Source organism: Tupaia chinensis, unplaced genomic scaffold, assembly GCF_000334495.1.
Source record: "Tupaia chinensis unplaced genomic scaffold, TupChi_1.0 Scaffold144899_1, whole genome shotgun sequence".
NCBI classification, from domain to species: domain Eukaryota; kingdom Metazoa; phylum Chordata; class Mammalia; order Scandentia; family Tupaiidae; genus Tupaia; species Tupaia belangeri.
Genome location: NW_006204759.1, coordinates 4,399,810 through 4,412,261, shown reverse-complemented (window position 1 = coordinate 4,412,261; position 12,452 = coordinate 4,399,810). Strand labels below are relative to the sequence as shown.

Here is a 12,452-nt window from a genome sequence, read left to right as displayed (position 1 = left end):
AGAAAATCCTGGAGATCTAACTAGAAGCCCAGAAATGGATAAACTCAAGTCAGTGGCGAAGTGCTATGCTTATATAGAAACATCCTCCAACCCTGCAGACATTGACAAGATGACAAATGGAGAAACTTCATCTTACTGGCAGTCAGATGGCAGTGCCCGCTCACACTGGATTCGGTGGGTGGTATAATAATTATTATTACTTTTTAAAGAATTATTTTTTAATTTAACTTTATTTATTTATTCATTCATCCATTTCAATTGGACTAGAAAGGAAGAGAGTGAGAAAGAGAGAGGGAAAGTGAGAAAGCAAGCTGCCAGGTCCAGGACTCAAACTGCACTTGGCTATTATGTTGGAGTCCAGCATTCTTAACTACCACGCCACCTGCCAGCCCCCTGGTATAATTATTTTTCTATTTAAAAACTTGGAATGTTTTCTACATAACTGCCTATTTTTAAAAATTATTATTATAAGTGACTCTTCATGAAGCTGCTTTAAGTATCAAGTAAAAGGAATCATGTAAAATTACGTAACCTAGTTTATATGTTCATAAACATAAATAAATAATTTCTTGATATTTTAAAGGAGGAGATAGCATATCATTAATATTTTATGGTACTGATATCAGATCTTTTTCACTAATTTATCAGAAAAATTAGTGTATTAATGGTCAAGTATTTGTATCAGGTATGATTATACTTTCTAAGATCTTTTCTGTACATTTTAAAAATCCATTGTACACAATTAAGCTGGCCAGTTAGAGGAAGGAATGAGGTGATGAGGAATCCGGGAATAGAGTTTATGACAGTAAATCAATATTTCTAGAAGTTCTAAAGCTGCTGTCTAAATTTCTACCTGTCCCCTTAGACAAGGGGCTAATTTTAGTTTGTATAAATAGAAATTAATTGACTCATTTATCTTAGAGGACACAATGGACTTTTAGCCGATTATCTTACCTAGAGATGAGGGAATATACTCAGCTCTTTGGATACAGTTTAGAATTTGCTTTTTACCAGATAAAGGGATTTTATTAGAATGTTCGTTTTGTCCTTTCCTGCCTGTACTAATAGCTTTGAAGGAAATGCATGATTAACCTCAAACTGAGAGGTTTTGAGAGACATGGAGTGGTCATAAGGACTCTGGAGTTCATAGCCAGCATTTCAAGGTATTTGCTATTAGGAAAAGCAGTCTTTGGATTTAGAGACAATAAAATCTTTGAGATGGAACTCGTGGATCCTGCTAGTTCTTAACACACATAAACATTTGTGGTTTCTGCTCTCTCTGTTTTCCAGTTTAAAAATGAAGCCGGATGTTGTGCTTAGGCACTTGTCCATTGCAGTGGCTGCCACTGACCAGAGTTACATGCCACAACAGGTGACAGTAGCTGTGGGGAGGAGTGCCAGCGATCTTCAGGAGGTCCGAGATGTGCACATCCCCAGCAATGTCACTGGCTATGTGACACTGCTAGAAAATGCTAATATCAGTCAGCTCTGTGAGTCAAATAAAACTCAGGGGGTGGGGGTGGGGGGTTGGAGAGTGTAAAAGTTGTTGATTTTCTTTTGAGACTTGATTTGCTTCTTATGACATTCATATTTTACCTGTTAAGTTTTATTTTATTATATAAAAACTGAAAAGCTTTTTTTTTTTTAGATTTTTGCCATAGGTCATATGTGCTTGCTAGATAGAGACAGAGACAAAGAAAGAGGGGAGGTGAGAAATTATCCCACAGGAAGGATGGCCACACCACAATCCTTTCTCCTCCATTCTCCTCTTGATATTTTGGGCATGCATGCATGTGTACCCAGTGTGATTTTCAAGCCTTCAGTCTGGGACTCAAACCATGGAGTTGGCCATGTGGAACCTAGTGCCTTAACCACCATGCCACCTGCTAGCCCTGTAAAACCTTTTACAGAAAATTAGGAAAATAGAGATAAACAAAAATGCTCAAAAATCTTAGTATTCAGGGATTATCACCGTGATTACTTTGGTGAAGATCCTTCCAGACCTTTTCTTGCATTTGTGTATTTATATGTATATATATATATATATATATGTATATATGTGTCTGCTTACACACACTTTTTTTTCCACCAAAAAGTAGTTTTGTGTATGTGTGTGTATATATAACATATGTCTATACATACCTTTTTTACAAAAATGGTGATATTCTTCACATGTTCTTTTATAATTCTTTAAATGGTTTATGATATCATATATTCACAAACACATTTATTTAGTATAGTAAGAATCTGCCTTAATTTTAATCCACCCGTTATTCTTGAACATTTATATTGTTTCCAGTTTTTATATACTTATAACCTTGCTTGACACAGAGCATTTTGGAAATAATCACAATTCTGTGATTTCTTTCCAGGCTTATTTCATTCAGGGAGCCGGAATGCTTCATGTTTTGTCTCATTCCTTCCAATGCTTTCCTGGGCCAAAGGAGATGTTCTAACTTTGCTCAAAGGAACTGAGGCCTAGGGAGGTAGTGTTTGTGTCTCACCCCTAGGCAAAGTAGTTAAGCTTGTGGAGTAGACGCTTCCTGTCTTATACTGTGGCAGTCTTTTCTAAGTCTGTTTTGACTTCTCACCTCCTCTTCTTCGACCCAAATAAGAAATTGTGACATCTCTGAAGAGTGAGTCATGTCTATGTCATCTATTTGAATTTAAAGAAACTCTCACAATTGCTTATGATCCTGCTACTGTTTTATAACTCAATCCAAATTTCAGAACTCTTGGAAGAATTCTAGAAATGTTCTTACCATGTATTCAGTCAGGATTTTCAAAATGAGTTTTGTGTAGTTTTCAAGACTCCTAACTTCCTAAGAATTTTCGTGAATAAAGATTTAAACTACCCTTAATTTTACACATTATTCTTGTGATTTCTTAGATTCATCAATACATTTTTTTGTTTGCTATAGGATGCTTGCACTTGCCAGAGAGAGAGAGAAAGTGAGATATCACCCTCTGGGGGGGGCGGTGGTGTGTGTCTTAACTTCAGTCCCCTCTCCTCCCTTCTCCTATTGGGATCCTGGGCATGCACATACACACATCCGATGTGTTTTTCAAGCCACCAGGTCTGAGATTCAAACCACACAGTTGGCCATGTAGGATTCAGCTGCTCCAACTGCCAGGCCACCGACTTGCCCAGATTCGTCATTATTTTGTGACAAGTTTATTATATACTAGTTCCCTTGCACACACTATTTATTTCTATCATCAAAGTATATCCTCAGAATTTTTCTTTCAGATACCAATCACTATTTTGCTTTTAACTGGGAGTCTAGTATTTGCTGAACTAAAGAAGCTAATCTAATACTGAATTTGTTGTTTCTGCTTGACAGATGTCCAGATTAACATAAAGCGTTGTCTTAGTGATGGATGTGACACTCGAATCCATGGTCTCAGGGCTGTTGGCTTTCAGAGAGTTAAGAAGTCTGGGGTCTCGGTCTCAGATGCCTCTGCAATATGGTATTGGTCTCTGCTGACGTCTCTGGTGACAGCTTCTATGGAGACGAATCCTGCCTTTGTCCAGACGGTGCTGCACAATACTCAGTAAGTACTCGCTCTGTCCTCCAGCCCCTTCGACGTGCGCTCATGTCACTGAGCCAGGCTTCTCAGTAACTCAGCCCCCAGTCCCCTATTGTTTTCTGTGTGTGCGTTTCAGCTCCATGCTGCTTTCTCTTTGATTGATGTTCCGGCTCCTAGGCTTTGAAGAAGTACCCATTCCACCATCCTCCTCCTCTTCACACAGTTCCTCCAGCCTCCTCCATCAGCTCACAGAATGTGCCAGCCTTGTGAGAAGGCCACTCACACTGTGCCTTGTCCTTTTCTGTTGGAGAACAATCAGTCGCTCACAGTTACGTAGTACTCCACATTTGGTAAAGCACTTTCAGATTGCAGTCTTATTATTTTACCTATTCAACACTGAAATGTACCTATTTATTTTTTTTTAATAAATGTAGTTTACAGATTTTTTAAAGGATTATTTTATTTAACTTCATTCATTCATTCATTCATTCACTCATTCATTAAGAGGGACAGAGTGTGTGTGCGTGCACGCAGGAGAGAGAGGGAAAGTGAGAAACCAAGCCACCAGGTCTGGGACTCAAACCACTGTCGGCCATGTGGGAGTCCAGCGTCCTTAACCCCCATGCTACCTGCTGGCCTGAAATGTACCTTTCTTTCTTTCTCTCTTTCTTTTTTTTTTTTTAGAGATTTTTTGCTATAGGGCGCGTGCGCTCACCAGACAGACAGAAAGAGACAGAGAGATAGAAAGCGAGAAATCACCCCCCGGAGGATGGCCACGCCGCAGTTTCTTCTCCTCCATTCTCCTCTCAGGATCTTGGGCACGCACGCACATGCGCCCAGCGTGAGTTTTAAGCCACTGGGTCTGGGACACGAACCGCAGTCGACTACGTGGGAGTCCAGCGACATAGCCATTATGCTAACTGCTGGTCCTGAAATGTACCTTTCATAGATGACAGTATCATGACCTTCCCTGAGGTCACACAACCAGGTGGCGATGGATCCATTTGAATCTCGGTCATTGGACTCCCAAGTCGAGGGGTCTTTTCACTACTAAGTGACATCATTTCAAGGATGCAAACTATTTTATTTTGAAATGTAAAGTACCTTTAAAAATGTTGTCTTAAACAACTACTAGGGGAGCCAGCAGGTGGCATGGTGGTTGGGGGCACTGGATTCCCGCATGGCCAACTGCGGTTCAAGTCCTAGACCTGGTGGCTTGTTTTCTCCCTTTTCTTTTTTCACTCTCTGGTCAAATTAAAAAAATAATAATAACAAATGGAATTAAATAAATAATTTTTTTTTGAAAGTTACTTATTTAAAAAAAAAAAACTATTAGGGCAAACAGACCACATAGAAACATAAAATACAAAACAACCAGCTTCAATAGCAATGAAATATTGGTATGTAGATTCAATAACTGATAACAGATGCTATTAGTGTAGGCTATCAAAGTATCAGACAAGAAGAGATTGCTAATATTTTGTCCTCTAGACAGCTTTTGAACTTTGTAAATGCTACTAAATAAAACTTTCCAGCTAATGACACACTGGCAGTGCCAGATCTGAAGGTGGTAACAGTTGGCCAAATCCCTTCTTTCTTTCCTGTTTTAGCATGCATTTTTAAAAAAGAATTATTTTATTTGTTATTATTATTATTTTAATTTGACTAGAGAGAGACAGAGAGAAAGAAAGAGAAAGTGAGAAAGCAAGCTGCCAGGTCTGGGACTTGAACCGCTGTCAGCCATGTGGGAGTCTAGCACCTTAACCACTGTGCTACCTGCCAGGCCCTTAACATGCATTTTTATTAAACCATTTCAAACTTAGACATTGTAAATATAATATCAAGAATTTTTATTTCTTCCTTAGTCATTTTAGTGTTTACTGGCAATGTGGTGCCCCCTTTTTCCTGAATAGTGTGTATTTCTTACAAACAAGCACATTCTCCATGAAAATCAGGAAATTAATGTTGACATATGTTCTACCATTTAATCCTCAACTCCCAATTCATGTTTTTGTTATAATTATTTATTAAATTTTATTTATTCATTTGTTTTTAATTTGACAGAGAGAGAGAGAGAGAGAGAGAGAGAGAGAGAGAGAGAGAGGAAGTGAGAAAGCATGCCACTAGGTCCGGGACTCAAACCGTGGTCAGCCATGTGGGAGTGTCCAGCATCTTAACCACCACGCCACCTGCTGGTCCCCCCATTCATGTTTTAACTTGTCTAAATAACGTTCTCCATAGCAACATGATCTGGTTCAGAATCATACTTTGCTTTAAAATGTCATGTTTCTTTAGTTTCCCTCTGTCCAGACCAATCCCTTAGTCATGCTTTGATTTTTATGACCTTGCCACTTTTGAAAATTACAGGTCAGTTATTTTGAAGAATGTCTTGTCAGTTGTGGTTTATCTGATGTTTCATCATGAATAGATTCAGGTTTTGTGTCATTAGTAGGAGTGTCATAGAGCAATGCTGTGTTCTCGTGTCCCATTGGGCAATCACAACCTCAGACAGTCCCATTACTGGGGCTAGTGATGTTCACTGATCACTTGATTAAGGTGATCTAACCTTTCTACTGTAAGATAATTTTTTCCCTTTGTGATCAAGAAGTATTTTGTGAGGCGATACTTGGAGGTTATGTAAATGTCCCATTTCTTGTCCAACTTTTTATTTATAAGGGGATAGGTTCCTACTTTGTTCACGAGGTTATAATCAACCTCTGTTTGAATGCACAAATTGTCCCAGGTTTGGCTGGTGGCATCCCCTTCAGTCTGACTCATGAGTTCTTTTGACATATTCTCCTTGTTCTTGGAACATTTCCTAACTTTCTGGCCCAACAAGATATTTCAGGCTTCTCTTGAGCATTTCTTGCCTTGGGCCTGGGATCAGCCATTTTTTTTTGAAGAATCAGGGTCCCTTTTAGTGACAGCAGTACTTAGAAACTACCCTCATTGCTATTGGGGTGTCCCTTCTTCCAGGTCCACTCGATGAAAACAGCTGAGAAGTACATATCTGTAGTGAAATAATACACATTTATACCAACATTTGTTTCTGTATCTTTAGTACTAGTAATAAAAACGATGAATTTGCACTGACACTTCCAATTCTAAACCAGCCCTGCAGAGTTTACTCTAGTTTTCTCCCTTTCTGTATTTGTAACTCCCTTCTCCCATAGTGAGAAACCTCGCTCCTTTCAGCCTTAATATTTTTACTTAGCCCCTTTACCAGTCTCCTGTCACCCCTGTCCTTGCTTAGACACCCTCCCCACCCCACTCCTGCTCCAACAACTTTCACAGGGCTACTCCGTGGCCAGCCTTGTACCAGTACCTCCTTCTCTCCCTGGAGTTCCTGTGCCAGGCCACCCTCCTCGTCCTGCTTGGTACCTGCATTCCATACCAGACCGTCCCTTTGTGCAGGGACTTTCTCACTCAGCTCGGGCTCTAGCACTCTACTGTTGCCTACCATGGCTCTCCCTGACCCTGCACACATGAATGCTTGCCTTGCACAGCCCCACTGTGTGGACTGGATTTTCAAGAAGGGGAAGGGATTAAGAGCAATTCTACCTTATTTTTAACGACGTGCCAAGTTGTTGAAGAATAGATCTATTTTACAGGTTCTGTCCCCGCCCAGTTGCACTAGTTCATCTACAATGGTATTTTTATGCATTCCTGACTTATCATGATTAGTGACCTACTATTTTAAAATTTTAAATGTGTTAGAGAAAAGACCAGCGAGGAAAAGTAAGTAAGAAAAATAACATTTAGGACAGAAGTGTTTTCTTGATCCATTGAAAGCAGCTCAGTTAATGATTGCCGGCTCTTCATGGGCATCAGACCTCGGTGATCAGGTGCACCTGAGGCTGCTTGCCGTGCCGGTACAGCCTAAAGACAGCTGGTTGTGTAGCTGGGAGGAGATGTCAGCCAAGCGGAAGTTGACACAGCGTTGGCTCTGCTGTACAGTCTCTATTTCAAAATATAGGAAGAACAATTTTTCAGGAATTTTCATTACTGTGATCATAAAATGACTATAAATTGTAGAATTTTGAGGGTTTGTTTTTATTCATTCACAGTATTCTGAGTTTTTCACCCAAGTGTGAAGCTCACCTAGCACCTAGCGCTGTTGCTAGCACATAGTAGGGCTCAGTAACCATTTGTTGCATTTAAATTTGCTCAATGTCTGCTAGTTCAGCAGAAGTAAAACTTCTGGTAGATTCAGAAAGATAAGCATTAGAACAGACGAGGAAGAGAAGATGTGAAACACACAATGAGGTTGAAAGGCCAAGAAACAGCAGGCATAGAGAAGGTAATGGATGCTATTCTGTTTAGTAGAAAATAAAATTCATGACATATCTTTAGATACCATAGATTTTTTCTTTTCTTTTCTTTTTCTTTTCTTTCTTTTTTTTTTTCATTTATTTATTTATTTATTTTCTGTGATTTTCACTCCAGGACTTGAACTGCAGTCAGTCACGTGGGAATCCAGTACCTTAACTACCATGCTACCTGCTGGCCCCAGTACCATACATCTTAAGATCCTATGTATAAAATAAATTTTTTTTTAATTATTATTTTTTTAGAATTATCCTCCCTTCCTCCCTTCCTTCCTTTCTTCCTTCTGTTAACTTGATGAGAGGGACAGAGTGAGAGAGAGAAAGTGAGAAAGCAAGCCTCCAGGTCCAGGACTTGAACTACAGTTGACCATGTAGGAATTCAGCACCCTTAACCACTGTGCCACCTGCCAGCCCCTAAAATAAATTTTCTGTTGAGTTACAAACTGCTCTTCTCTGAGACTCCTAGGGTTTTCTGTAGACTATGTACTTTTTTACTTACACTCTTACAATAAATACTGGGTTCCAGAAACTTGAATGAGTTTTTACAGAGGTAAATGGAATTCTTAAAAGAAAGGGGGGGGGGGCCAGCCTGATGGTGTAGTGGTTAAGATGGCTGGTCCCACATGACCGATTGTGTGGTTTGAGTCCCAGACCCAGTGGCTTGAAGAACATGCCAGACACATGTATGTGTACCCAAAATCTCAAGAAGAGAATGGAGAAGGAATTACAGTGTGCCCATCCCCCCCTGGAGGGTGATTTCTTGCTTCCCCCCTCTCTGTCTCTCTCTCTAGAGAGTGCACATGCCCTAAAGCAAACTAAAAAAAGAAAAGAAGAATGAAACCCATTAAACTATTGGGTTGTCAGAAAAGTCACGACTTGTTATTCTATGGAAAAATGCATCATGACTTTTCCAACGACATAATACTTAGCCTTATGACTCCTGAGAAAAGCCTAGTCTATATTGCATACTAGGTTCTCTATAGGAATACTGTCTATTTGTTTATAAAGGGTTAATCCAAATAAGCTTTTAACAATTTATTTTTTGTCTGGTGTTATGCCTGGTTTTGTTCTGATTTTACATCTTACTTTTCTAGGAAGGCACTGCAGCACATGCCTCCACTTTCCCTCTCACCAGGATCTACTGACTTCTCCACGTTCCTGTCTCCCAATGTTCTGGAAGAAGTGGATAGTTTCCTCATAAGGATAACTAGGTAAAATCAAGGTTGATAAGGTGAACTCTCTGTGGGTGATGGAGGGCATATATGCTTGTTAAATCTTTTTTTTTTTTAATATTTTAATCTTTTAAAAATCATTACTAAAAATTGTTTATTAGCTGGAGAGAAAGTGAAATAATAGGCCACCCTCTAAATGTTGTATCTAGGGACCGGTCCCTTGGTGCAGTGGTTAAGCATTATGCTTTGGGAGCTGGGTTCCACATGACTGGCTGTGGTTTAAATCCTAGCCCCTAGCAGCTTGAAAAAGACCCTAGTCAATTGTGTATGCAATGCCCCAAATCCTGTAGGGATGGAGAAATGGAGAAAAAGGGATTGCAGCATGACCACACCCCACTGGGGAGTTTTCTCTCCCCCTCCCTCCCTGGAGAGTACGTGTACCCTCTGGCAATTAAAAGTCAACAAAACAAAACTCCATTATGTATTGCTATTATCTGACCTCAGTAATTGAGGTGGTAGAGGACAGAGTCCTCTGATTCAGCTAGAACAGATATCTTGAAGTGCAAAGAGCAGGACCTCTCAGTTAACCTTTATTCCTAGCCTGTGGCCCTGCTCCCCTCTACACACAGGTCCGCCCAGCCTGATCATCTGCAGAACCAGAAAGGCATGCTCGATAGCTTAACAGAGGAGCTACTTGGTGCATGGACACTCAGCGCTGCCTCAGTGAGCACAGAGGGCTTGATGTATCAAGGAAAAAACAGTTCCTGAGCAGTTAGACATGTAAATCATTTCAATGTAATATGTTTTTTTTTCTTTTGAGAGGTTTTTGCTATAGGGCGCGTGCCAGATAGGCAGAGAGAGACAGAAAGTGAGAAATCACCCCCGGGGGGGGATGGCCATGCCACAATCCCTTCTCCTCCATTCTCCTCTCGGGATCTTGGACACACATGCACACGCACCTGGCATGAGTTTAAGCCACCGAGTCCAGGACACGAACTGCGCTCAACTATGTGGAAGTCCAGCGACATAGCCATTACACCAACTGCTGGTCCCTCAGTGTAATGTGTTTAAAAAGTCAGGGAAGTGTGGTGAGGAGAAGAGCTAAAATGAATTTTGGTTCTTCAGTGAATATATCCTCAGCACTGGTCGAGCCACCTCAGTACCCAAGGCTTCTCAAGAGCAGAGGTTTATTGTAGCAGCTCACCAATTTTTGGCTTAATATTATTTAATGTTTCTAGATTATGGTTACAGAAGAAAACATTTAATTCTCTGGTCTTCTGGGTTTGTTTAGTTTTCCTTTAGATTATTTTAAGAATTTGGAAACATATTTCTGATGAACATATGAAAGGATTATGGCAGGTTAATTTTTCTCATGGTGATCACTTATAGGGGTTTAGGCTTTCTGGATTTCTCTCTCTCTCTTTAGGTTTTGCCATAGGGCATGCATGCTCACTGGGAGAGAGGGAGAGTGAAAAAGTACCTCCCACACATCCCCGGGAGGGATGGCCATGCTGCAGTCCCTTCTCTTCCATTCTCCTTTTGGGATTTTGGGCATGCATGCACAGGCACCCAACACGTTTTTCAAACTGCCAGGTCCAGGACTACTTAGTTGGCCATGTGGGAGCCAGCCACCTTACCCACCATGCCACTGGCTGGCTCAATTTTCTCATGTTTTTAAGAAGTAAAAAGTTCTTTGTTCTTTGTCTGTAGCTGCTGTTCTACCCCAGAGGTTGAACTGACTCTTCTGGCATTTGCACTTGCAAGAGGAAGTGTTGCCAAAGTTATGAGCTCTCTGTGTACCATCACTGACCACCTGGACACCCCATATGATGCCTCGTCCCTCATCTCATCGATGGCGTCAGTCAGGCAGAACCTGCTCCTTAAATATGGTAAATGGCCTGGGCAAGAATGACATGGCAGCAGTGGGCAGGTCATTAAGCCATCCTCACCGTGTGAGCTGGCCTCTTCTTATCTTTTTGGGCAGTTTGTGGATTAGGTCATTGTAATTATACCATGATTTGTAGATAAACATATCAGAACCAGCCATTGACTGGGGTTAGTGGGAAGATGGGGTATATTAGTTTATTATCAGCAGAAAAGGACACCTTCTTGTATTTTCTAGGCTGTATTCCTAAGATCTACTGGCATAATCACATAGGTTTGGTGGCCATTTGAACTCTGTCATCTTTAGTGAGGTACTACCAAGAGAACTGGGGAGTTGGAGTATTTTCCTTCTGCAGAGCCAAAGACATGATGCTAAGAGATCCTTGTCTTAGGACACATCCCTCTGCATCTCCATGGTAACTGCTCCAAAGACTTAGCATACGGGTAGATTCAAAACATAATGGAAAAGTAGAATTAGAGTATACATTTATTTTGATACAAAAATTTTGAAATCCATGCATAGTTTTTCATAAAATGCCTTTTCTGTGAACTTTCCGAATACCCTTTGCACATGCCTGCACCTCCTGGGTGCAGCGGCGGTTTATCTTAGCACTTCCTACAGACTCAGGATGGGGCCTCCAGATCCTTCTCCACACAGGAGTTCATAAAGCTGCTCCCAAATGACTGCAGTCAGAATGTGGGGAACTGCTTATTGGCCATCCCAGCCAGCAGTGGTAAAAGTTTCTGTTTACAAAGTATAGTGTAAGATCCCATTTTCTTCAGTAATAGAGGCATTGCTATATTTCTGCTAGGATATTTGTACCTTTGTCTTAGTATAATTTAGTATTTATTTATTTATAAGTTTATTCATTTATTTCTCTCATGAAAGAGAGACAGACAGAGGGAGAGAAAGAGGTACCCCCAACAGGATCTCCATGCCCTGATCCACCCCCAGTGTCAGCCAGCCTGGATCGTGGGTACGTGCATGCTTGGTGTTGTCACAGAGGTCCTGAGATGCAAACCTAGAACCTTCCCCATGCAGGTCCTGTCATGTTACTGCTTTGCCTAAGTTTTAAAGTCAAATCATTGATGTCCTGTAAATCCAGTTTCCTGCCTACATTTGGAAAGATAATTTTGTAGTGGGACTGGGGACCTAGAGTAGACATGGCTGGATGGAAGAGTAGGTAATGTCTGGAAGTTGAAGTGTTCGGAAAAGTTTATAATTAAGCTTCCAGCCCAACACCCAGCAAAAAGCCAGAATCCATGTGCATCTGAGGTGGGTTTTCCCTGCCCCTTTAACCAGAAAAACACCTCTGCCCCAAACCCCTCCTTCTGGTTCAACACCCAGTAAAAAGCTAGAAGGTAGGAAGTAAGGTATAATCCATCAGATGACCAGAAACCACCACTGCAGAGGCACAAGAAATGTGGGAAATCAAGAGAATATCTCTTCCCCAAGGGGAAAGAGCAGCCCTTCATCATCCACAGACAGTACAATGGGACTCCTGCAAATGTCAGATAAACATTTTAGAATATTTGG

General features: G+C 40.9%; 1 protein-coding gene across 1 annotated transcript in view; it reads left to right on the top strand.

The window, feature by feature from the left end:
- Nucleotides 1–12,452, top strand: part of ZZEF1 (zinc finger ZZ-type and EF-hand domain containing 1) — a gene marked incomplete at its 5' end in the record, with an annotated part of 151,332 nt that overhangs the window by 27,889 nt on the left and 110,991 nt on the right. The window contains 5 exon segments of the mRNA XM_014583836.2: nt 3–174; nt 1,291–1,490; nt 3,345–3,555; nt 8,954–9,070; nt 10,742–10,920. Coding sequence (XP_014439322.1) covers nt 3–174; nt 1,291–1,490; nt 3,345–3,555; nt 8,954–9,070; nt 10,742–10,920 — 879 coding nt within the window.